Source organism: Myxozyma melibiosi, assembly GCF_037950935.1.
Source record: "Myxozyma melibiosi strain Phaff 52-87 chromosome Unknown BZA70scaffold_4, whole genome shotgun sequence".
Taxonomy (NCBI): domain Eukaryota; kingdom Fungi; phylum Ascomycota; class Lipomycetes; order Lipomycetales; family Lipomycetaceae; genus Myxozyma; species Myxozyma melibiosi.
This window is the reverse complement of record NW_027042918.1, coordinates 468,843-490,000: the sequence shown is the minus strand read 5'-3', so window position 1 is coordinate 490,000 and position 21,158 is coordinate 468,843. Positions and strand designations below refer to the sequence as shown.

Genomic DNA, 21,158 nt, shown 5'->3' with positions numbered 1-21,158 from the left:
GTGAGTCCCTTAGCGCTGTCCGGAAGCTCGAAAGGTACCGCCGTTTCTGACACCTGAGTGCCGTTTTCGTCCTGCCTGACCGTAACAACGAAGGCTTGGACATCTGGGTTCAACGCGCGTTTCTTAAGATGCTTCTTGAACTGCTTCATCGAGCATAGCTCGATAAGTTTATCTGCGCTATTAACTTTGGGGTGCTCTTTGGCGAAGGGAATCGTCAGATGATTCAGCTTCCCGAGTGTGAGCGTTTCATTTTCTAGGTTCAGGATTCCGCCCCATTTCTTCAGAAAGGGCATGCCTAGCAGCGGATTTCCATCCAGGCTGGGTAAGACATAAAAGCGGATGGAGAACTGATGTTCTCCAAAAGCGAGGGTAAGATCGACTGTTTTGTGCGCGACCACAAGTCCGTTAGGAGTTGCGATAAAGCGCGGTCGATCGAAGTGATGGTTCTTGGGTTTCAGATTATGTTCTGCACAGAAGTGGGCGCTAATCGCGAACGATGAGCAACCAGTATCAATTGTGACGAAAATGGGTAGGTTTCCGAACTTCATTTGAACATAGACAGTGTCAGCTTCTTCGGGTAGTTCAGATTTCTATTCGCCGTGGTACTAACGTTACGTGCACTAGTAAAGTGGAGACCACTAATGAACAGAGGTTCTAAAGTTTCAGGGGGAGACGCTGAATCAGGGTTTAAAGGAACTGTATTATTATCACTAAGACCATTGACACAATTACCATCACTAGCCACGTCCTCACAATCCATCACATCAGCTGATTTAGACTCAAAAGTCTGCGCGCTGTTCACCTTACCGAATCCGGCCGAGTCTGCGACATCCATCACTTGGACTCCTTCGACTCTCTGGACTTGGTGAGGTTCTTCTTCTGTGGATTGAGGAGTGTTAGCGTCTGCTTCTTGAACTTTTCGCAACTTTGGGGAGTTTCTTACCCATTTCTCGGGGAACTTGGACTTATCCTTATGCCAGCACTTGGATTCGGAGTGCTTCTCCGCGTGGGGACGACCATGATCGAGGCAGTATTGGCACGGGGCCTTGTCCTTGCTCGGGGTTTTGTCGTCCTCAGCAGCTCGCTTGCCAGCGCGCGGTCTCGGTCCTTGTTCCGGTCCATTTCCATTCTTCTGGTAGTGTGCCAGGTAAGTCGGAGAGTCGTCGTTTTCGTCGTAATTGCACGGTCCGTTGAAACGAGTCCATCCTCCAGTGCCGTAGTAGGACTCATCCGTCAAGTCGGCACAGACAGCCTTCATGACCTCAAAGTCCCACGTATTCGCCGACTGCTTGAGCTTGCGGTACAAACGCGGATTCGTACAGTGGAAACGCGCAAGCTGGCACAACCAAACACCAAGTCCACGCGGAATCTGGTCGTTGAGCTTCTCCAGACGAGTGAGCCACTCATAGGGCGGTTCGTTTTTCATCTGGAAGGCACCGAACACGCGACCAATCGGATTGAGATCGTCCTCTTCCTCAAACTCCTGAGCAAGGAAGCGGTAGATATCCAACAAAGTAGTGTCCGGGTGGATTCGCCAGGCACGGTACTTCGCAAGCTTGCTCTGCGCCATGCCAGTAAGGCAACTCATCAAGGTCGTCTTGATCTCGGAGTTTTTGTACTTCGCGAAGTGGTCCTCGACGTGCGTAACAAACTCGAAGTAGAAGGCGTAAAGGCGCTCCCTCTTCTTCGTCTTGTCGTTGCTCTTGCGCTCCCCCGAATACTTCAGGGAGGCAGGGACCTTCATCGGCAAATGGTTCCTCGATTCGTGATCCTTCGTGGTGATGGTCGTATCGTCGCTGAGCGGCTGCTCCTCACAAGGCGCGACGAATTCCCGGGGGAACCATGATCAAGGGGATCATCGGGGGCTTGGACGGCACCACCTGCTTCTTCGCCGGCTGCTTGGATTTCTCCGGAGCGGGCGGATTCGCAGGAGTCGACTTCGACGCGTCGTCGACCTCCATGGCTTCCAAGGATGCTTCGAGAGATTCAATCTCCTCGACGGAGGGATCCGTGGTGAAGTCGATCGTGATATCGGGCCCATTGGGGGACGAGATAGTCAAGACCTGAGGCACCGTTTCGTTGGATGGTGCCTGGGTCGTGGCTGCATCGCTACCATGTGACGAAGTAGCTTGGTCGAGAGGGCTGGGGTTGTTGGTGGAAGACATTGAGCGATAGTTGAATAAGGTTTGCAGTGGAAGCGTAATAGGTTGATTAGGTTAAAGATGGGTTCAAGGAAGCTGGCTACTCCGGCTTCCTTTTATATCTACTTCTTATCTCTTTCCCCTGCTCCTACTCTGAAGGATTGCCAGATCCGGCGAATGGTCTGATCCTGGCATTGTATGATTTGTAGCTACTTCCAACTTCCTATCTATCCGGCCGAGGCCTTGTGGGGCCGTCTGGCTGTCGGGCGATAGAAGTCGGTAAGGTTCGCGAGGTCGAACCAGAAGATAAACCTCAATCAGTCATCTTCGTGACACACACCCTGCCCGCGTCCGAACTACGACAGAAAACGCCCGCACGCGCAAACATGCAACGTTAATTTTTAAGGTTAACCGTCTGAGACTCTCATGTCTGGGTGTGCGCGGGTAGGAGCGTGGAAAGATGGGGGAAGCTGTCTTAGACATGGCGCAGCGGTGTGGAAGATGTGGTAGTGTGGCGAGGGTATCTGAGCTCGGTGGCAAGATTCCAGCTGTGTGAGGGGTTGGTGGGCGCGTGGGCTAATTCACGAAAACATCACAACCAAGCACTGCGCGCCATACACATTCGCTCTCTCACCTTTCCATCAAGAGATGGGAAATAGAACAGGAGGATGGCGAGCGAGGTGTGGCAAGCCATCGTACTCGTCGTTACACGTCTAAGATTTAAGGTTAAGTTATTAAAGCTTCGTGCGGCGATCGTAGGGAAATAGAGGAAGGAAAACGTGGGTCTCGTCTGAGATCAAAAGTCTAAGAAAGGGATAAGCTCGGCCGAGATTCGAGAGTGGCAGTCGCAGCAAGCCCAACATTCTGAAGATATCGCTTCGTCTGCTTGTGCAGTAACAAAGCGGCCGTTCAAACCAAGAGCCCAAACGTGAAAAAAAATAGGAAATCACGACAGACACGTCTGTCATAGTCTGTGATATCTCTTACGGCTTTGTCACCTGCACCAGCCACTGCAGCCAAGCTGGCAAAAGAAACGAGACGGCATCTTCCGAACACAGGAGGATCTGAGGTTGTCTACTTCTTTGCGCCCGGAGCCTTGGCCAGATTCTGGCCAACTCTATTACACGCTCATGAGCCAGGGATTGCGCGTGGATACCTGTTAAGGTTCTCGTAAGGCTCGTAATTCTACCTAGAATAGGACAAGCTGCAAATCACAGTGGATCGGTAGTCTCCTATCACTTATCACCCACCCGTCGAGGCTGATTTTTATTATCTTCCTCCCACGCAGATGAGGGTGGGTGGGAAAGGCACGCGGGTGGCTTCACATGGCAGAATACGACGGGAGAAGATACCGCTTCCGGAGTTGGCCCACCCAGACGCAAACTAAAACTCTGGGATCCGGACAGGATCTGGTGGGTTGACAGGCTCAGGCAACACATGGGGGGGTGAGATGTTTCACCGCAGTTCAACGTATATTAAGGGCAGGAAGCAAGAAAACGGGGTGTCTTACTGGCAGTTCCTGGAGCCTAGTCTGTATCGTCGGTATGCAGGCACGTCGTCGTCGCGGTGTAGAAGAACAGCAAAGTAGCAGGGTGACAGAGCAGTGACTAAGAAAATAAGTAAAACGGGCCCGAGCGCGTGCTGAGCCACGTACTATGCTTTCTAGCTTCGTCCAGCATACCTGGCGGGCACACCCATGCCTCTGCCAGCAGGTGCAGCGGTCGACTGCTTTAGTCGCCCTTAGCTCTCAGTTGAATTTAATGGTCTTACCAGCTTCTGTCGAAGCCTGTCTTCTGGGATGTCGTGCTGTCAGACACGGTGAATCATGTCTGAAGATCTATCTGATCTGATCTGATTTAGATCTGGATCATCTAGAGTTGCAGATGGTGCTCATAATTGCTTTAATATGCTCGCTCTCTCTACCCGCTGGCCTCCCTTACCAGCCGCCGCCATGCTCGGATGTCAGATAGTGCTCAAAAGGGGGCTAGTTGAGTCACCCGCGCAATAACTATGGCATCGAGCAGATCGCGCAAAGGCAAATATACGCGGGAGTCCTGTCAAGTCTAAGATGAAAAATAAGCATTTGGCGTGTTTGTTTGGTGCTTTAGTTCCATATCGTTGCGGGAAGTACCTAGCGACGGGAGCTCGCTCTCCTTATTCCCGTACTTCCCTCCGTATCCTTGCTCCAGTAATCTCTCTGAGTTTGCAGTTCTACATCTGCAATGCGCAAATAAAAGGACTCTTCTGACAACATCCAGATACGACGTGCACCGCGTGCACCGCACAAAAAGCACTCTCGCCCTAACTGCATCGAGGACGTATTTGATGATAGCGCTTCTCCCATGGCAGCGGTCGCGCTCGCGGACTTTAACCGGGGACAATTCGGGAACATCTGCAACGCGTGAGCCGCGCGTGCCCGTGACCAGAGAACATGGTCATGGACATGGACATGGACATAAAGAAAAGCGCGCGAGAAATTGTCTAAATAGGAATAAAATAACACATCAAAATCAGGACATGAAATGGTAGTCTCTTCATGGCTGTTAGGATGTGAAGCGCGCGCCGTCAATTTCGAGGCAAAGCCACGACGACGGCTGCGCCTGCGGCAATCAAAACAGACAAACTCGATATCAGCAACCGCCGCAATAACCGCACAAATATGTGTAAATAGATTGCCAATAGACCGTTCATAGTGCATGCATCCTGCGATTAATGGTAGCAAAACACAGTTCCTCTCAGCACCCAGCCGGCTCGGCGCGTGGCGACATCGCGCGCACGGATCTCGCGCGCCACAGGCCAATAAGCCTCTGTTCGTCACGCCCCGCGCGCGGGAAGGGCAGCTACGAGATGTGGCGCAGCAGCGGTACTGCGTCCAAAAGCCTCTTCAGGAGGCCCACCCGCGCGCCCTTCGCGTTAGTTCGCTTTGGGCTAAGTTTAGTTACCCTGACTTTGCGCGCGCGCTCGAATCTAGTTTTGGGTAAACGTGTCTCAGGCTGAGACCACAGTCCGCTGTGCAACAGGCCTCGGGGCTTCCGTTCTGGGGGCTCGCTCTCAGCCGCAGCATCTGGAGATATAAGAGAAACCCATCCACGGTGGGCCTAAAAGGGTGCATCTGAAGCGAGCAGCACCCATCCAGATCTACGGCCACATGACTCGTGATGATCCTTAGCGATATCCTCTGTTTCTTCGCCCGAGAGCGTTCTCGTTCTGGTCGTCTTCCCCGGACTGGCTCTTATCGTGTACCGTCTCCCGTCCTCGCTCTGGTGGACCAAGACTGCGCGGCTGGACTGACTTCCAGCAAAAGCTCAGCAAGAGCTGAAAACGGTACTTCACAACCCAACTCTGACGTATGATTTAATTTTCTCAGTCAGTCTGTCAGTCTGTCAGTCTGTCATTCCACGTTCCACTCTTCTATAGAAAAATATCAGGCAGAAAACTGAATGCGAGCGATGGCAAAAATCCTTGGCGGTCGTCGAAGTCCAAGCCGCACGTTTACTGCCATGAGACGAAGACCAGGTGGAGACGATGTCTTGTCCTTCGCTTAAACTACCGCTGGGATACATACACTGTAGAAAGATGACTGAAGCTCGTATTTCTTATATACATAGAGAAGGGTTATTGTTGATCTTTTGTTAATTCGCGCGACTGCTGTGCTCGATATGAGAATGAATCCGAGAAGCATGAGAGGAAACGGCTATGGGCGGGCGGTCATTGCGTCTCTTGATTGCTCGTGCACTTCGCCTTCGTATCTGCATCGCCGTCTCCCCTACGGAAACGGGGATGGTGGCAATTATATTAATAGCTAGGTACTTGTACTTCTCCCGCGCTGGTATGAGAAAAAAATGCGTGCGACGGCCCACCTGTTCGAGCTTTGACATGGCCCACACGCGCAGCATCGACGGGCACGTTGCGAACGTGTCGTGAGTTCTGGGATGGGAGAAGAAGTGCGATAGAAGACTAGGTTTAAAACACAGCGTAGTAGGTAAACCCTGGAGATATTGCGGCTTGTGTGGAGATCCTTAAAGTTCTCGCTGGTTTCAGGGAAGGATATATAGCATGAATCCTATGAAACGATATTACGAGTGTTTAAGAGTGTCTTATGAAGTATGATGATGATGATAAATCTCTGTTTTAAGTCTTATGAAGTATGTGAAGCGGGTATGAACTCGTATGAAAGCGGCGGTATTCGCTTTCGCAGATGCTTTCGCAGAGTAGTGACACTTCAGGCAGCTAATCACCCATCTCTCGTTCCGAATCCACAATCACAGCGAGATATGAAACTAATTTCGAAATCTGATATTAAAAAGACCACGTCCTTCTTCATATTCATTTCATGACATCATCGTCGGTAATCCTCAACCGCCTCTTTTTTTCTTGGTCTTGTTCATATAGCTAGTAAAATACCAAGTAATTAATCAGATATGAAACTGAGAGAGCGACGCAATATTTTCCTCAAGAGCACCCTGTGATTATTCCTTCCATAATTTCCATGGTCGCACGATTAGCGTTTGCATATATTATAATCGAAGACGGTGAAATGGGCAGAAGCCTGAGGCAATTGGCGATTCTGTGACGAAGTAGCTTGGTCGAGAGGACTGGGGTTGTTGGTGGAAGACATTGAGCGATAGTTGAATAAGGTTTGCAGTGGAAGCGTAATAGGTTTTAGGTTAAAGATGGGTTCGAGGAAGCTGGCTACTCCGGCTTCCTTTTATATCTACTTCTTATCTCTTTCCCCTGCTCCTACTCTGAAGGATTGCCAGATCCGGCGAATGGTCTGATCCTGGCATCGTATGATTTGTAGCTACTTCCAACTTCCTATCTATCCGGCCGAGGCCTTGTGGGGCCGTCTGGCTGTCGGGCGATAGAAGTCGGTAAGGTTCGCGAGGTCGAACCAGAAGATAAACCTTAATTAGTCATCTTCGTGACAGATTCCGCGTGCTCAAGAGTCGGGCGAATGCCACTCGTTTTTGCTGGATTCGGCAAAGTTAGTTCTCTCTCGCCCGCGCAGGACACGCGTGTCTGCCATTTCGCGAAATACTCTTCCTGCTTCCTCAATCTTTTTCTCGTATTGTGAATTATTGCTGAGACTGCCTTGACAAGTGCGGGTGGATGTGGGGGGCCGATGGAGGATTCAACCCTGATTTCCTGATTTGGCACTGCGTATATCCGCCTCTTTACGTATTCGCGTCATATTCGCAAAATTTCATACTACAGACTTTCTCTTCATCCCAGCAACATCAACTATCCTCCTAGTTTTCACATCTGGTCAATTGAGCTGATTCTAGAGTCTACGACCTCGATATATGCATATGAATTCAGTGCTCAGGTGCGCTTCATCCACTTACGCGAAGAATATCCGCGTACACGCGATCTTAACACCGAAGCTCTTGGCTATCGACTCATACATCCTTGAGTCCTCTCGATTCCTTTCTCTTTGCGACTAGACTGATCACACTCTCTTTCTTCTTTTAGGAGCAAGTATGATTTATGCGGAATCCGCGTTGGAAGTTCGTCTTCACCAGCTGATCCCAGATCACGAGTTGTTCATTTATCGCCATATGCAACAAGGATAGATACTTAAACCTCCACAGCTTCTTCTACACCTCGTCAGTCATCTGTCTCAGAGAAGTCTTAGAAGTCGGAATCTAGCCAGCCCTTTTGCGATATATGTTGCTTCTTGTATTCCGTTGGAGCTTGTATTTGTAGCACCTGTGGTTTGTAGCCTGAATAAAGCTGTTCGTACACCTCTCCTGCACCTGCGCGTTCTGTGCATAGCATCTTGCATTAACGCCGAGCTCAAGTGTCTCACCTCTCTCAACTCTTCACCCACCATTCAAAACATAAGCAAATTCCCAAGACCTAGAAAGTAGAAAGAAGAAGTCTCGTATTGTCGAATAGTGATTACGTAGCACCCAAGCCTTGCCTTCATTTCCATCACGTCAAACCGTTTCATTCGCAACCTTGATTTCTCCTGGGCGTGGCCCCGACCCCGATCAAAAGTTCATTTTTCCCCGATGACGCATTTCCCCCTCCTCCTCCGGCAGCCCCCCCCCCAACCATCCCCCACGTCTACGAAATTTTCAGATTGCACCTATGTCACAAAAACGAGACAGCAGCGGGCCAGGCACAAATTGGCAGATACGAGCGTGTTCTTTGGTAATGAATGAGAGCTTAAAAATATGCGGACTTGCGAGTTGGCTAATACTGAAATCGCGCGATCAATGGACTCGATGGACCCACTGTGCAGCACTGACATGAGTACAGCCCAGCCTGGCGCGCGCTCGGCCGACAGTTATTGACGGAAAGGATGTGATCTATTGCTCTTTAGCTCTCTGAGCGTGCGAGCTGGAGGCAGGCACCCCCGCGTGAGTTGTTCTTCGGCGATTTGGTATGGTTTGGTATTAAGATATCTAGTTTTACGAATAGTCGATTTCCTAAAGTACAAGCTGCTTTCTGAAAAACCAAGAGGTATGAACCGGAGATTGAAATGGAGTTGGTGCTCTCTGGTAAGGTCGTCCGATGTACTTCTTGAGAGCGCAAAGCGGGCCGCGAAATCTGTTCGAGCCAGGCACGAACTGATCGCGACGTGACCCTGCGCTGCCGTCGCAAGAACAGGTACTTGTTCTGCTCCGTTCGCCCCACGACCGCAGAAGTGAGATAGCAAAAGCAACCTCAGACGGGGATAGGAGTGAAACTTCCGCCAGAGTTTTGGATGGACTCGCCGACTAGGTGTACCTAGATTGCTGGATAGTTGACCTACCTGATCTCATCTCCAGTCGGCTCGTCAAACGCGTTTCTGGCAACACCGACCACGGCCGCGAAACACCTTCGAGACAGCACTCCCGTCTTTCAATTCGCAGATTTATACAGCCAGACATATTCATAAGTAACTACTTCAAATATCTGTGTTTTCTGGGTTCATCGAACTGCAACAGCGCTTCCGATTCGCGGCATGGTGAAGAACGTGTAATCCTCCACAAGACGCGCGAGTGTTCAGATACCTTGTAACTCCTCCTAGCTCTCTTATTAGCTCTGGACAGTAGTTACTGACTCTATATACTCTCTCACAGCTAAGTAGTTATCACCCGATACTTTCCTGCATGAAATTACCACGTCCGCTGCTTTGACCTGAAATCCCACAGAGACTGAGAAATTGCAGACTACTGTGCTGATTACTAGACCTCGCTCTTATTTCTTGCTCTGAATATAAATGCATGACGTTAACCTTTGCTTCTAGTTTCTCTTCGTAGCTCCGTATAGCGCGTTGATCGGTTTATCACAGCCCTCTCCGACAACATCTATCTCATCTACGGTATCCTCCGAGACCAAATACATCCACAACTACCCATTGCCCACAAACGCCAACAAATACTCTCAATACCGATCAGTAATCTAGCACAGATAATCTCACTAACGTCACTAAGCCTGAGACCATATAGCACGATCGTGATCAAGCCCGACGATGCTTGCTAGCGAGTTAATTCGCAAACATCCAGCCAGGATCGCATCGAAATTGCTTTTGTATAGCATACGGCCCCAGTAATCTCGATATCCAATCTCTCGTTTTTCCTAAACACTGCTGTCGATTTCCATAGCTCTCAATATCATTAAACTCGCCTTAAAAATAAGGAAGCAAGCACCACGAAATCTACAACACCACCCTCGTCGAGTCCGCATCGTCGCCTACTGATTTGTTTTATTTCTACGTTCACAGACGGGCAAGACATCCCATTACCAAATAAAGTTTCTCAGCGCTCTCCTGTTTTTGTTGTAAAATAGTGTAGGTGGAACGTAAGCGCAGGGTAAATACACCACGAAAACTTCGCGCGCTTTTCAAGCGTACAGCAGAAGCGCGCGCTGTACTGAAAGTCAAAGCTGTCGAGAAGAATATATCTTTATAGAGGTCTCAGCCACTACTCCTGCATTCGCGTTCGGACGATATTACAGAATAAGAAGTCTGCTTTGGATTTTATGAGGATTTGGACGGAGGTCAAGGAGATATAGGTTGATCTGTTTGTTTTTCGGATTCGGCAGCTGGCTTGATTGCCGCTAGCTCTTGCAATTTACTCCCCCATCGCCAATTTCCGTTTCACGAATACTCCCGTCACCTCTCTCTCTCTCTTTTTGCTTAGATTCACAAAACATATCGGCAATTGATATATCAAAGATTCAATGGCGTCAGCATTCCGGAAAGCGTACCAACACGCACAGGCGAACCAAGGTACACTAAAGTACGCAGGACGAACGATCGCGATCGCTTTGACATGGGTGCCAGTCGTGGCCTACGTTGCGAATCATGTGGTGTGGATCGGAGTAATTGATGGGTCTTCCATGACGTATGTTTTCTTTTCTGATGTTTTGGAGAGTGGATTACTGAGCTGATGGGTTGTGGTTGTTAGACCTACGTTGAATCCGGAGTCGAACGGGCTGAGAAGAGATATTGCATTGCTATGGAAGCTGGGGTTGAAAGAGTACAAGTCATTTCATCGCGGCGATGTTGTCGTACTAAGGTATGCTATCAAGTGGATCGAGATCTTGAGACCTCTTGACTCTCTCAAAGAGCACTCTCAACAGAAAATTACAAAGGACTGACGCTTGATTGCCTGTGATTAGAAATCCACGAGATCCAGAGACATCGGTCGTGAAGCGGATCGTTGCGCTCGAGGGCGAAGAAGTTCGGACACGGTTCCCGTATCCTGAATCTACATGTCGCGTACCACAGCACCATTTCTGGGTAGAAGGCGATAACATCCATTCTGTCGACAGCAACACCTACGGACCGGTATGTATTCCTTTCTCCGGAGACTTATCGTACGAGTCTCTCCGACCGTATCAGTAAAGATGGAAACTAACCCTTGTTTCTCAGGTAACCTGCGGTCTCATCACAGCACGCGTCACACGCGTCCTGTTCCCGTTCGGAAGAGCAGGCCTAGTGCCAAGGACAGGCGGTCGCGATCCTCGAGAAGTACTCGTCAAGAGCGAATTACCGTTCAGCACTCCCCCGCCATGGCTGAAAGGCGGGAAGAAGACGGAAAAGGAGTAGCTGTGCTGGATGGTGTAGAGAGGTGCGCTGGTGTAGGATGCGTGGATTGGCTTTGATAAGCTAGATGTACATAGTAGATTAGCATTATATACAGATTCTTGATTGATCGCTGATATTGTCCAGATTATCAGACACTAGTGATGATTAGGCTGACACAGTAATTGCACTGCCATATACAAGTATATATCTTGAAGTGTCAAAATCTTGATCTATCAAATCCATCCCATTCCGTTGGCCGAAGCCACTTCCGGACAAATCCCGGAGCCAACCGATGGTGCCCTGCCGCGCCACCTGCTCTTCAGATGTGATATCCCATCACTTTTATGGTATTCTTGTCTCTAATATCCTGTTTCTGAAAGCATCTGCTTTCTAATAGACGTGAATGTCATGGTGTAGGAACGGTGTGTGGATCGGAGTTAAGACCCGATTAGATGAGGTCGCGCGAAATACAGCGGTGGTCCAGCCAGACAGCATGCCACTTCCACAACGCCGATTCTACTTTACAAAAATTCTTTTGTAAGTTTTTTCTGATTTTCATTTTCTATTTGCATTCCAATCAACAATTATTGATCTAGAGGGTTTATGTGGTCAGTCAGATAGACATCGGATTGAATATCTGTTAGAATTGATTTCAAGCCTGGCGCGGCTCGCGCCCAAGCTACGATCAGCTAACAATAGCGCCGAGTTACCGACCGACTGAGTCCTACGGGTGCTGGTGCGTACACAGGGCAGCAGCAACAATGCTCATCTCTACAAAAACCGCAATAACAGCCTGCACCAAAAGGCGAGATTCCCTGCCTCAACTACACCCAGCAAGCGTACATGTTTGTGATCTACCGCCGCCGACCTGCTTTCGAACTGAAGTTGAACAGCAGTGGCTAATGACCGGCAATGAATGGAACTAGGCGCTGTCCCGTTAGATCCATAGGGCGAACAGGGGGAAATTCCCTATTACCTTTTAAATTTATAAAAAGCTAGTGTCCTGTTTGGGAAGAACTGCAGCTTGCCTTTTCGATACAGCAGAGCTGGCATAATCTTCCGGGGGAGAATCGAAGGTAGTGTCATGCAGATATCTTAGCCTGTGGTTAGTCGTGCTTCCGACATCCTGACGGCTGACTACAGCATCACCGCCGCCCTTGCATGATGTCACCCACCCCCGTGCCCGGACATAGCCGTTTGGCATTTCCGTCCGACCGTCAAAAGTCGGCGAGGATAAGATTCCAGACCTGCGCAAGGTATTCCGCGAAACCGTTAGCTGTGGCAGGCCGGGCAGCCACGAACTACGAACTGGAGTGATCACACAGAGGTGGGCTCAGGTGGGCAGCGTGTCTCCAGGCCACCGACGAAACCCTCCCGAGCGCCGAGCAGACCGGTCCACTTTGTGAAAGTGAAATCAAAACATAACTGACCGCATTTTATCTTTTGTTTGTTTCTCTTAGCGGGAAGTCTAAACGATGGGGGTTGCTTGTTGCAGCAATTAGCCACCGAATAGCGATTACTTGCACTTCTTCACTATCCACGCCAAAGGTGCAGACAGCCGCGACTAGTACTTCTCCACGCTCGCGAAATAAGTCATCCCAGATTCTCCACCTTCAAACACAACCACGAGGTCTCGCACGACGAGAAGACTGAGCAGCTTTGCTTTCTATGATTCAACAGCGGAATTCAGACGCCCTGCCTCCTAGCGAGGCAAGACACCGCAGCTCACGGTCCATCATACGCGCGGAACCGCAGACCATACCCCCGCTCCGCACCGGTAGCCTGTACGCCCAACGCACTCGACTGCTCAAAGCTCAATTATACTTCCTCTGCAATCCCGGATTGCCAATCCGAGCCTGCTCGCATTGCTAATCGAGAACTTAGCTAGGAGTGCCCACAGAATTTTCTGCATGGCTGGCAGATTTGTCCGCGAGCCCTGCGATTGGGCAAGTCCCGGAGCTTGCTGCCGTCGCCATCGCGTGAGCGCGCGCCCGCCCAGGTATATGTTCTGCCGCTGCGATGGACGGGGATTATGGAGTGGAGAAGCTAGGATTGATTTATAGCGCTGCCTAAAGTCTCTTATAGTGTCTGAACGCGCTGGATCAATGGCGGTGGAGACGGTCTCGTCCCATCTGTGCCTGCGCACAACAATGCTGACTTGACATCGTACCTCTCTTGTCGAAGCAGAGCTCGAGGGTTCGGACAGCTCTACCTAAAAGAAGCGACCCGATAGCCTTGAGACATGCCGAGCCAAATCCAGCTGTCTTATCGTCATCCTGCAGCTCGCCAGATCTTGCAGTTAGTCGCGCCGGTGGGCGGTATTAATACGCAGGCAAGAACAAGGTGGGCGCGTTTTCATCCAATCCAGCCGTTTTTTCCCCTCTTTGCTCTCGATTCCTCAAGACGGTCGATCCCCGAATGACTTTTTGTTGTGTACTGCAGACACCAAGGTTCGGTTAGCGGGTGTCTTTACCGCTGGGGAATGCAGACTGTGGCTTGAGAACAAGGCTTTTGTATGCGTTATTTTGTCTTCTGCCCTGTTCGTACAGAATACGATGGTTCCCGGGAACGTTGGAGGTATTCATTGTTTCCGCAAACTACACCTTCATTTCACCAGTATCCGAGCAAGAGAAATCGCTCGAACGTCTTTATATCTCCTCCACTTTCCTCTTATTGACAATCGCTTGCCGAAGAAACCGATTAACAAAGAACGTAAAGACGAAAAGAAACTTCAGGGTGAGGTAAATACTCGCGACCAGTCGTGTTTAGTATCGCGAACACGCGCGACGCGTTGGGTGTTCTCGAAATGTCTCTACCACTCCGGCAAATAGCTCCGTTAACACCATATGCCCACTTCAGTTTTTATACCTACTCCTGAGAACTCGCTTATAAGGCAAAAAAATAGTATTGACGAATCGGTCATTGAACGACAAGTGAACGAAAACAAACAGGTACAAAAATAGAAAATAGAAAATAATAGAGAGAGTTAAAGCGAAACAATAGAAAGACATAAACAACCTGGCCTACAACACCGTCCTGAACCAATCCTACGCCGATATATAAATTTCCAGTTAAAAGTAAAAAAACAAAAATAAAACCGAACATAACAGAAAGTGAAAGCGCGTTCACCTAATCCGCGACCGAGCACACCATTGCGTTAGTGGATCAGAGGCAGGAATAAAGGTGAGCGAGCGAAAACACTAGATAGATTCCGCTCAAACCATTTGAACTTGTCTTTTGTCAATCTCTCAAACATACTACACAAGTGTTGAAACGTCATGAGGCTTCCTTAACCAGCCGTTGAGGCTGATAAAACGTTGAGATTGGCGAAAAACAGTCAAATCATTCGGAAAGACTATGGGATAAAATCAAAACAAAATATAAAAAAAAACGGCGAATCGATAGCTCGTGATAAATAAGTATCAAATCGTCTCATGAGAAAGCCACTCTGGACTGCACTACACCCGCTCCCACGACGAGGTGAGGTCCTGGGGATTGGACTCAGTCTCAGAGATGTAAGGCGAGCCGCTCACACCGCTAGAGAGCGGGGAATCAGGCGCCTCCTCAGGAGCAAGATGCGTTCCCGAAGGCTCCGTTGCGGATCCCAAGGTCTCCATATGCACAGTACGGTAGTAGCTCGTCGTGTCATATCCGGCACGCGTAAGACCGAGCACCCACTCGACCGCCAACTCTGGGAGAATGCCGCCGAGGACGTAGTACATCAAGCTACCCTTGCCAACAAATTGCATGCGGCAGAGCGCACTTCTGTCGTTCGACGTGAGACAGTCGAAAATGGCGTTGTTGAGCTCGCTGATGGGACTGCCGGACGAGCGCTGCGTCGAGGTCGCAGACACGATCGAAGAAGCAGTGCCACTGATAGCACGCGCAGCAGAGCTATAAGCACGACCGTATACATTGCGAATATTCTCGGGCCAGGAAAGCAAGTCTGCACGGATATTGTTCGCAGCCAAACGGGAGGACGCAGAAGTTGCAGGCGAGTACGAACGCACATGGGACGGAGTCGAGGTTCCACGTCCGCTCTCGGGCGCCATGAATGGCGACTGCGGAGCCGAAGAATAAGTAGACTGAATAGGAACCGACATATCGAACGAACCGAGACGCATGTGGATGAAAGGGATACCCTGAGGCGCAAGCTCTCTCTGCATGCACAGCGCGAACGACGACAAGGCAGACGCCGTCACGCACTCGGCCGCATGGAAGGGCGGGCACAAAGAAGGTAATATCGAGGGCGTCAGAAGTAAAAAGCGCGCGTTATGACGGCGCACAAGGGGAATGAATCCCTGGGAGAGCAGAGCGACGGATCCAACAATCTTCGTGTACAGGATATCTGACCAGTCATATGCGCTTATCGATTCAACCGGGCCCGTGGGATAATACAGATCAGGAAGGATAATCACACCAGCGAGGTGCTGCTGGCGGTCGATGAGATCCGCAAATTTCTCAACCACAGCATTACGGTCCATAGACTAGAAAACACAAACTCAAGTCAGCACGCCAAACCTCGTAAACTAGAGTGGCCAAATCACCAAAGGGAAAACGTACGTCAGGACTGGGCATGATAAGAGGACGGATATCAGCACTGTCTTCCTTCAACACTAGATGCTCTTCACCTGGCTGAACTGTCATGAAGACAATAAATCCACGCCTCTCCAAATCAGCCGCAATGATCTTGGCAATCGGCTCCCGAGGAGAGCTCGCAAGAACTAGCAACAAAAGGTTAGTGCTGGGAAGAAGGCATCATATTACACAAATAAACCACGTACCAACAGCTTCAATTCTGGAACCGTTTGCAGCTTTCACCGCGCGTCTCTTTCGTTTCTTAGCCTGCAGACGTCTGCGAGAATAGACGTAGCCGGCGCCAGCGGTGCCGGTGACACCCAAAACAATAACACCAAAAAGTATTTTGTTCTTCGAGATCCATGATGCAGCACGGTTAAACACGCCCGCTTCAGCCTTAGCGGCCGGTGGAGCAAGAATGACCTGCTGCCTGACACTTCCGGGCAACTGCGGCCTAGGGATGTCAGGAAGCGAGTTCACGGTGTCCTTCAGACGATCACGCAAGCGAATCGCAGCATCAGTTGCAGACTGCAAGTCAGTGTTCTCTGCAATATCGTTGACGGTCTTTTGGATGAAATCGGTGGCTTTGATGTTGAAGCCGTAGACCATATCCATCAAGTAGGACACCGGATCAGGGGGAGGAGTAGTAGCCATGAGGACGAAGAGCTTGTCACACTAATAGGAGTTCGGAGATTGTACGAGAAAACGTCGCTGGTCACAGCAAGTATGATAAAAACAGCACTCTGTCGTATCTGAATCTTTCTCAAAATCCGATGGATCTAAATGAAGGTGAGTCGATGCTAGAGCGCGATGGATCGTGGAGCTGCGGTAGTGTGGGATGAGCAAGTTGGATGATGCTGCGCAGATCGTGTAATCCACCCACGCGTTCGCAGATGTAAATCGATCACCAAATTAAGCTTCCAAAAGCCGAAATTGCGCACCGTCGGTGCCTCAAATACCCTACAATAAATCTAAACTCAAACGTCTCTGGCTTTTAACGGGCTGTTCCTTGGGAGTTCCGACCTCCCACTCACGTGCTCACGCGAAGATTTGAATTGAAAATTGTCAACGAGTTCAGCAAGCGGTTTATTTCACAAACTCGAGATTCCATACTGGCGGGTTCAAACTGGACATGTTTGATTGCAGAAAGTTGTTTTGACGCCTCTTATATACTATTATGAATGACTTTGAATAATGGCGAAATTCAACGTCTTGATGAAAAAGCAGTTGAAGCCTAAGCATTATCACAACAAGACAAATTGGTTTAAGAAGAAGCTGCCCGTTATCTTGAAAAAAGTTGATAATGTATGTCGCGGATCCTTTCTGTCTACCCTTCAATTGTATAGACTTTGACTAAAATCTGTATTTACGCTTGTTTTTAGGCTCGATTATCGAAAATTATCGATGATGTGAACAGTCTTTCTCCCAACTTGAGGTTCCCGCTTCGAAAACAATTCCTCGAGTGGCGGAATGTCGTTCTCGCGTTAAAACCGGCCAAGCCCTCACTAGATCCAGATGCTCGTCTGATATACGAGGTGAGATCTACTTATTCAAATCAGAGGGAGTGTCAAGCTAATGCTTTCTGACAGGACGTTCTTAATCGATACAACTCAATGCTCAAGAACAAAGTCGTGCTGAGCCTCGGGCAACCGACCGTCAATGCGATTGAAAACTTTTGGAGCGTGGATCCTCAATCGAATAGCAATGAACCGTATCCACGGAACTCTAAAGAGATGTCGCCTGAAGCCCTTGAACAGCAGAAGAGACTCACAAGTCCGCAGCTTGACTCCAAACAGTCGAGCGCTTCAGTAATTGCAGATTTCCTAGAACTCACAAAACCTGTACAGCAGAAGAGTGTGGATGGAGAGAGTGTCGCAGGTCCACCGTCTAGCTCCGAACGATCGGGCACTTCATTGATTGCAGATTTCCTTGGAGACGAGATACCGGTGCAGCAGAAGAGTGTGGACGGAGAGAGTGTCGCAGGTCCACCGTCTAGCTCCGAACGATCGGGCACTTCATTGATTGCAGATTTCCTTGGAGACGAGATACCGGTGCAGCAGAAGAGTGTGGACGGAGAGAGTGTCGCAGGTCCACCGTCTAGCTCCGAACGATCGGGCACTTCATTGATTGCAGATTTCCTTGGAGACGAGATACCGGTGCAGCAGACGAGTGTGGACGGAGAGGAATATAAAGGTCCGTCGTCTAGAGGACCAGGTATAGGCGGGGTCAACGACTCTATGAAACGTGCAACCAAATCTTACAATGGCAAAGAGAAAAGAGAGCGGTCGAAATCCAAAGACAAACGAGTCCTACACGAGCTGCCGTTTCAAGTTCTAACCGGCCGAAGCGGGATTTTGAGCGGCGGATTGGCGAAAGAAAAGCGCCGCTGGGAAACCCCAGTTTCTGAGAAGCGAATGGCAGTTTTACTGGCAGAATTGAATAGAAAGGGTCTCCTTGAGTATCGCGACGAAGACTTGTACTGGTCTTTCAGTGCCCGCAAGTTTTGGACAAAGTCAGAATTGATACCATACAAGTTCAATGGCCCGGAACAGTTAAAGATCAAGAATTACAAGTAAGTGTACCGTATCGCGGTTGTTCATTTGGTCTATGTCTCCCCTCTAACATCCGATATCTATTCAGCGTAACAATTGGAACGATGTATGAAGTCAAACTTCTCCAGACAGCAGGAACAAATCTGGGCACTGTGAGGGTCCAATTTTCCCGGCTGGACGAATTATGGATGGCACATGCTGTTCTTCTCGAAAGACCCAAGTTCAGAGTTAAAGATCCAGAAAAGCTGCTGTTTGCACATCCTCTCAACAAAAGTAAGAAGCTTCCCATCATAACACGACGAGTGCCGTCTGGTGAAAATGTCCGCTTTCTGGCCCCGGGGCACTCCTATGAAGATAGGCAAATATGCTCGATGATGCCTGAGTATCAGTTTGAGCCCGCGTACGACTCAGATGGCTACTGTAACGAGAAGTTTGTCCCCACGATGTCCGGGGTAGGTATCTCACTGTGTAGTAGTTCTCGTCTATCTTTGCTAATTCTGACCATAATAGGGACGCCATCGGTTTGCTCTGGAAAAAGAGACCCTTACAAAGCTCAAACTCAAAGCAAGTCTGGAGCTCAGGACATTTCCCTATAAAGGAACTGTTCTTCTTTGTCCCGAGACTGGCGATATAGTCGAGCGTGTCAGAGTTCCATGCTGGTAAGTATCCATGCTTTTACTGCTGATTGGCGTACTCACACTAACTAATATAGGTCAACCGTGCCATTATCGAATACCGAATCATTGTCGTCGCAAATACATCCTAAAATTGGCAAAGGCGTCCTCACACATGACCCTGACGGTACGTCATCACCGAAGCGAATCATCGTGGGCCATCCCATCGAACCAGGCTTGGATTTCAGGAAGTTCCCGCCAAAGTATTCCGATATCCACACTATCGAGGCTCTGCAAGATAAAACCGGTTACATTAATGAGGATACAAAGTCTAGCAAGGTTTGTCATAACTGTGTCGCTCCAGCAATATGAGTGCATAGCTAATTCTCTATTTTTCTACAGTTTACTTTCTCCAGTCAGTTCATTCGTCTAGCTCCTATCTTGGAGCATGGAGTAAATCATCATCCTGATCTGCGCTTGAAATACTTGGCTTGCACCACCAGAGATTTAGAGACGACTATAGGTCCAGCGTTTGACTTATCATCTCGAATCTCCGGAAAATTTCCGGCTGAACATATTCTTCGCGTTCCAGAGCGTCCTCCGAAAATCCCCTCAGTGCCCAATATGAAGGGGAAACAGTTTGTGTATGGAGAAGAAATGCCCAGTCTTGCCGAGCAGACCGATGAGATAGTGAGTGAAGAGGTGGACGCTCGGCGTTCGCTCGTGCTATCGGAACTCGCGTGGAAGAGGCGTCCGGGGATCACCGACGAAAGACTGCTCGAGTTGTTCAATCTGCATATAGAATCCTTTCGAACTATGCAGCAGCACTTTTATCACTTTATCGGGAAGAATCCACACGGAGAGAAAGTCTATACGATCGATTTCTCGGTGCTACGTCTTCGACCACACGAACAATTGATCCTATATGAGCTTCAGTATGTTATCAATCATGTGAACGAAGACATGAGAGAATATCGCCTTTCAGCAGCACACGATCGGTTGATGTTTTTCTTGGAGAATCGGTTATTCAGAGAGTATTTCCAAATAGTCAGCTCAGAAATCATAGATATGATCTTGAGAGAGGACGTTGTATATCGCCATTCGAAGGACAGGTACTCGTTCTGGGACTCTCCTAGAGGGTACACTCTTGCTGCTGTCTATTGGAAAGTCGTGTATCTGCTCGATCGTTTGCTGCATCCATTCTGGCCTCTGATAACAGAAGTAAGTCTAACCCCGTTTTTCGTTCTCCGCTATATATACTGACTAATAGCTCTAGTGCATGAACAATATAGATGAGAAGGATCCATATAAACCTATGGCTTGCTTATTTTACCCGTGTACAAATATAGCAGCTCCGGACTACGATCTGTCCAAGGGCTATCCTATCTTTGTCTCGCCAAAAGAAGACATCAGATTCAAAAATCCTGACTTGGGAATGCCTGTCATCTCCGACGTGGGCTTTATGACAAAAGATACCACCGAAGATTTGTCGATCGTGTACGAGGTCTTGAAGGCTTTCCAATACCTTCGCTACGAAAGCAGGAAAAAGATTCTCGAGAAAAATGCTCAGGATCCTGATTATTTGGTGTCCCCCAAAGATAAACACCTCTTGGTTACCAACCCGATCCTCGCAAGCGAGTCTATCGGGTCGGACAATGTGTATCCGGATTACAACTATCAAAACTTCTACAAAGACAGAGGGGGAGATACCTCTAGAATTGGCATTATTGTGCTCAAGGGATACGACCGGGATAGCCCGTTGGGCAGGCTTCTTGGGGTGTACATGGAGGACATTGCTCGTCGGGCACAGCTTGCTACGATACAGATACTCGGTGACGACCAAGGGCTGTCAAACGTGATAGTTTCTTTTAAGATTGCAGATTCTGCGAGCGTTCATTTGGTCTCAAAGCTCCCAAGTTCAAGCAGCCAACCGGAAGCGGAGTCATCGACATCAAGCGGCCAACCCGAAGCAGAGTCCTCAAGCTCAAGTAGTCAGTCTGAAGCAGACTCCTCGACATCAAGCAGTCTACCTGAGGCAGACTCCCCTCCTCTCAAACAATTGTAAATAGTATAGACAAAATTGTACATAATATCATGGACGGGATAGATCGCTAAGAAAATGTATAATAAAAATCATTTAAAATTTTCTCTATAGTACAAATTTTACCCTTTTAAATTTCCACCACGTATTCGTGATTTCTATCATCTTATTTTCCGGCTAAACGGCGCGCCCTGACGTCCCGTAGAGCGC

General features: G+C 49.1%; 5 protein-coding genes across 5 annotated transcripts; 3 read left to right on the top strand and 2 right to left on the bottom strand.

Annotated features, from left to right (window-relative positions):
• The first annotated feature begins 678 nt into the window (after positions 1-678).
• Positions 679-2,238, top strand: BZA70DRAFT_277209 (uncharacterized protein). The gene is made up of 2 exons (XM_064912417.1): positions 679-879; positions 944-2,238. Exon 2 carries the CDS (start codon positions 974-976, stop codon positions 1,844-1,846), a length of 873 nt encoding a protein of 290 aa, XP_064768879.1. The 5' UTR covers positions 679-879; positions 944-973; the 3' UTR covers positions 1,847-2,238.
• Positions 2,239-4,131: 1,893 nt separating this feature from the next.
• BZA70DRAFT_144304 (uncharacterized protein) lies at positions 4,132-5,069 on the bottom strand. Its single transcript, XM_064909659.1, has one exon. It carries the CDS (start codon positions 4,837-4,839, stop codon positions 4,273-4,275), a length of 567 nt encoding a protein of 188 aa, XP_064768878.1. The 5' UTR covers positions 4,840-5,069; the 3' UTR covers positions 4,132-4,272.
• A 4,951-nt stretch (positions 5,070-10,020) lies between these two features.
• BZA70DRAFT_277195 (catalytic subunit of the mitochondrial inner membrane peptidase complex) lies at positions 10,021-11,360 on the top strand. Its single transcript, XM_064912416.1, has 4 exons — positions 10,021-10,477; positions 10,541-10,651; positions 10,755-10,923; positions 11,008-11,360. The coding sequence occupies exons 1-4, from the start codon at positions 10,314-10,316 to the stop codon at positions 11,182-11,184; spliced, it is 621 nt and encodes a 206-aa protein (XP_064768877.1). The 5' UTR covers positions 10,021-10,313; the 3' UTR covers positions 11,185-11,360.
• Positions 11,361-14,621: 3,261 nt separating this feature from the next.
• On the bottom strand, positions 14,622-16,395 carry BZA70DRAFT_289027 (uncharacterized protein; the record flags this gene model as incomplete). Its single annotated transcript, XM_064914083.1, has 3 exons — positions 14,622-15,650; positions 15,727-15,887; positions 15,948-16,395. The coding sequence occupies 3 exons, from the start codon at positions 16,393-16,395 to the stop codon at positions 14,622-14,624; spliced, it is 1,638 nt and encodes a 545-aa protein (XP_064768876.1).
• Positions 16,396-17,042: 647 nt separating this feature from the next.
• BZA70DRAFT_143914 (uncharacterized protein) lies at positions 17,043-21,040 on the top strand. Its single transcript, XM_064909656.1, has 7 exons — positions 17,043-17,276; positions 17,331-18,313; positions 18,382-18,745; positions 18,804-18,952; positions 19,006-19,246; positions 19,310-20,128; positions 20,184-21,040. Exons 2-7 carry the CDS (start codon positions 17,355-17,357, stop codon positions 20,970-20,972), a joined length of 3,321 nt encoding a protein of 1,106 aa, XP_064768875.1. The 5' UTR covers positions 17,043-17,276; positions 17,331-17,354; the 3' UTR covers positions 20,973-21,040.
• The last annotated feature ends 118 nt before the right edge of the window (positions 21,041-21,158 follow it).